At 43.8% G+C, this 2,892-nt stretch overlaps 1 protein-coding gene across 1 annotated transcript in view; it reads left to right on the top strand.

Annotated features, from left to right (window-relative positions):
- The window catches only part of SARC_08891 (hypothetical protein), a gene marked incomplete at both ends in the record, with an annotated part of 5,555 nt that extends 2,895 nt beyond the window's left edge, over positions 1–2,660 (top strand). The window contains 3 exons of the mRNA XM_014297117.1: positions 525–685; positions 1,694–1,876; positions 2,455–2,660. Coding sequence (XP_014152592.1) covers positions 525–685; positions 1,694–1,876; positions 2,455–2,660 — 550 coding nt within the window. The remainder of the gene's footprint in view (positions 1–524; positions 686–1,693; positions 1,877–2,454) is intronic.
- Positions 2,661–2,892: the final 232 nt, after the last annotated feature.

The raw sequence follows: 2,892 nt of genomic DNA, 5'->3' as shown, positions 1-2,892 counted from the left end.
CCATACAAGTCTTGTGTGTGCATTGCTAGCACACAGCTGGTTGCACGTGACACGTTGTTCTTGGTGTCTCTACTGTACCCCGTTAGGCCACTATTGATTCTCCATCACTCGCTCAGGCTCACGGCCTCTCTCGAGAGTGTCATACTCTCTCCATCACATACACCTGCTTGTCTCCCACATACACATACACCCGCCATCCCACCTGCAGATACCACGCCAAACGATCACTGTATCTCTTATCACTCGCACACACCAAATGATCACTGTATCTCTTGTCACTCACACACACACCAAACGATCACTGTATCTCTTATCACTCACACACACACGCGCCATCCCATCTGCAGATATCACGCCAAACGATCACTGTATCTCTTATTACTCACACACACCAAACGATCACTGTATCTCGTATCACTCACACACACATCAAATGATCATTGTATCTATTATCACTCACACACACACCAAACGATCAGTGTATCTCTTATCACTCACACACACACCCGCCATCCCATCTGCAGATACCACGCCAAACGATCACTGTATCTTGCCACCGTTGCCAGCGCATTGAAGAAAGCTCTGCCCGAACTCAATGACCACGCAGACCACATGCGGTTCATAGACTGGCAGTGCGACGCAAACACACCGGTGTTAGAACTGCACCCTGTCTTGCAATCGGAGGGTGTGTCTGCGTGTTATTAGTAGTGTATATGGGTATGAGTATAATATTCATATATTACTGTTAGTGTATGTGGGTATGAGTATAATATTCATATATTACTATTATTGTATGTGGGTATGAGTAGAATATTCATATGTTACTGTTAATGTATGTGGGTATGAGTATAATATTCATATATTACTGTTAGTGTATGTGGGCATGAGTATAATATTCATATATTACTATTAGTGTATGTGGGTGTAAGTACATTGTCAATACTTTCCCATTAATACATGTGGATATACAAACACACCGGTGCTGGAACTGCACCATGTCTTGCAATCTGAGGGTGTGTCCGCCTTATCACCATTACTATATTTGGGTAATTTATGTGGATATGAGCTTAATATCCATATTTTACTATCCGTATATGTTAGTATGAATGCAATGTCAATATTTTACTATTAGGGTATGTGGTTATGAGTATAATATCCATATTTTACTATTAGTATATGTTAGTATGAATATAATGTCAATATTTTACTATTAGGGTATGTGGTTATGAGTATAATGTCAATATTGCATTTTTAGTATATGTGGGTATATGAATGTTTTACTGTTAGTTTATGTGTGTATGAGTAAAAATCAACACGACGTTTTCGATCAAAGCAACTACGCGTGCATGTGTATGAGTATGGATCAGTGCACACCAGCGTCTGTAGCTGCTATTCTCGCTTCGAACAAACGTTTATTATGGAAAACGTATGTGCTGCAAGCATACCCTCTAGCAAAGTCAGTATAAGCGCATATATACGCTCTCAGATGTCCGAAAAAGCGGAACAACCAAGTGTACACCGCTAATACGCCCTCGCCTTCCTTGTTCACACCAATAGTCTCGACTGCAGCGTCCTGTGATCACACGATACACACCCGAACCAGACCCCCCATGCCACCCCCTACGACAGCTAATATCTGAGCTATCCTCCCTCTCTCACACCATGCTACCTTTCCTTCCCTTCTCTCTATCAGACGCCAGTAAGAACAAGACAGGCAAGAAGAAGTCCCGTGCCAAGAAGCCGTGCAAGTTTGTGGTGCGCATCATCCCGTCTCTGGCCACGGACGCGTTCTCGGCCAGTCGTTTGGGGCCCAACAGAAATGCAGTCCGTCGGCGTGCTGTTGCCAGTGCTCTGGGTGGAGAGAATGTGCAAGACGGTATGTGTATGAGAGACGTGTGGTTCCATATATGTTTTATATATATATATATATATATATATATATATATATGCGTATATGCATATATGCGTATATGCATATATGCGTATATCATGAATTTCTTATTAGCAATACAGCCCGCCATCAATGTTGTTACCAGCGCTGTGGGCAAGGACATCATGGGAGGGGGAGTGTTTCTATGGGGGTGCATGTTCGTATATATTGTGTGGTACAACTTGTGTGTTGGTTAGGGACGAGGTCCCCGAAAAGGTGTGTGTATATGAAGTAGTTTATTTCGGTATGTGTATATGTATATATGTATACATCTCTAGTGCTACTTGAGGTAGTATTCCGAAAGGGTATGAATGTTAACGTGTGCAGGTTCAAGTGTACATGTTTGCATCTGATAGGAAATGATTGTTCATATTAAAACTCGCCCCAAGTTCTGACCAGTGCACTCTGTGGGAATAGTACCCGAGTGCCCCAAAAGCCTTAAACCCTAGAACCCTAAGCTTGTGCACGTACCACTATAGACCAACCTACTCACATGCTCTCCGTGTGATTCGGTATACACACAGACGATGGCGCTGACGAAGTGAGTACGCCGCACTACAACGCAGCAGTCCTTAGAGACATGTATTACAACACACACATGACTGAACTACACCACGCCATTGAGAAGACCCCTGGCATGACAGATGCCATCATTATGCTCAAGGTCAGTGGGTTGCTTGTGAGGGTTGTGTATATTGTATGGGTGTTGAGGTCAGTGGGTTGCTTGTGAGGGTTGTGTAGATTATATGGGTGTTAAGGTCAGTGGGTTGCTTGTGATGGTTGTGTGGGTGTTAAGGTCAGTGGGTTGCTTGTGAGGGTTGTGAGGGTTGTATGGGTGTTAAGGTCAGTGGGTTGCTTGTGCGGGCTGTGTGGATTGTATGGGTGTTAAGGTCAGTGGGTTTCTTGTGAGGGTTGTGTGGGTTGTATGGGTGTTAAGGTCAGTGGGTTGCTTGTGAGGGTTG

This window comes from Sphaeroforma arctica (assembly GCF_001186125.1).
Source record: "Sphaeroforma arctica JP610 unplaced genomic scaffold supercont1.845, whole genome shotgun sequence".
In the NCBI taxonomy this organism is placed as follows: Eukaryota; class Ichthyosporea; order Ichthyophonida; genus Sphaeroforma; species Sphaeroforma arctica.
This window is presented reverse-complemented; position numbering and strand designations above follow the sequence as displayed.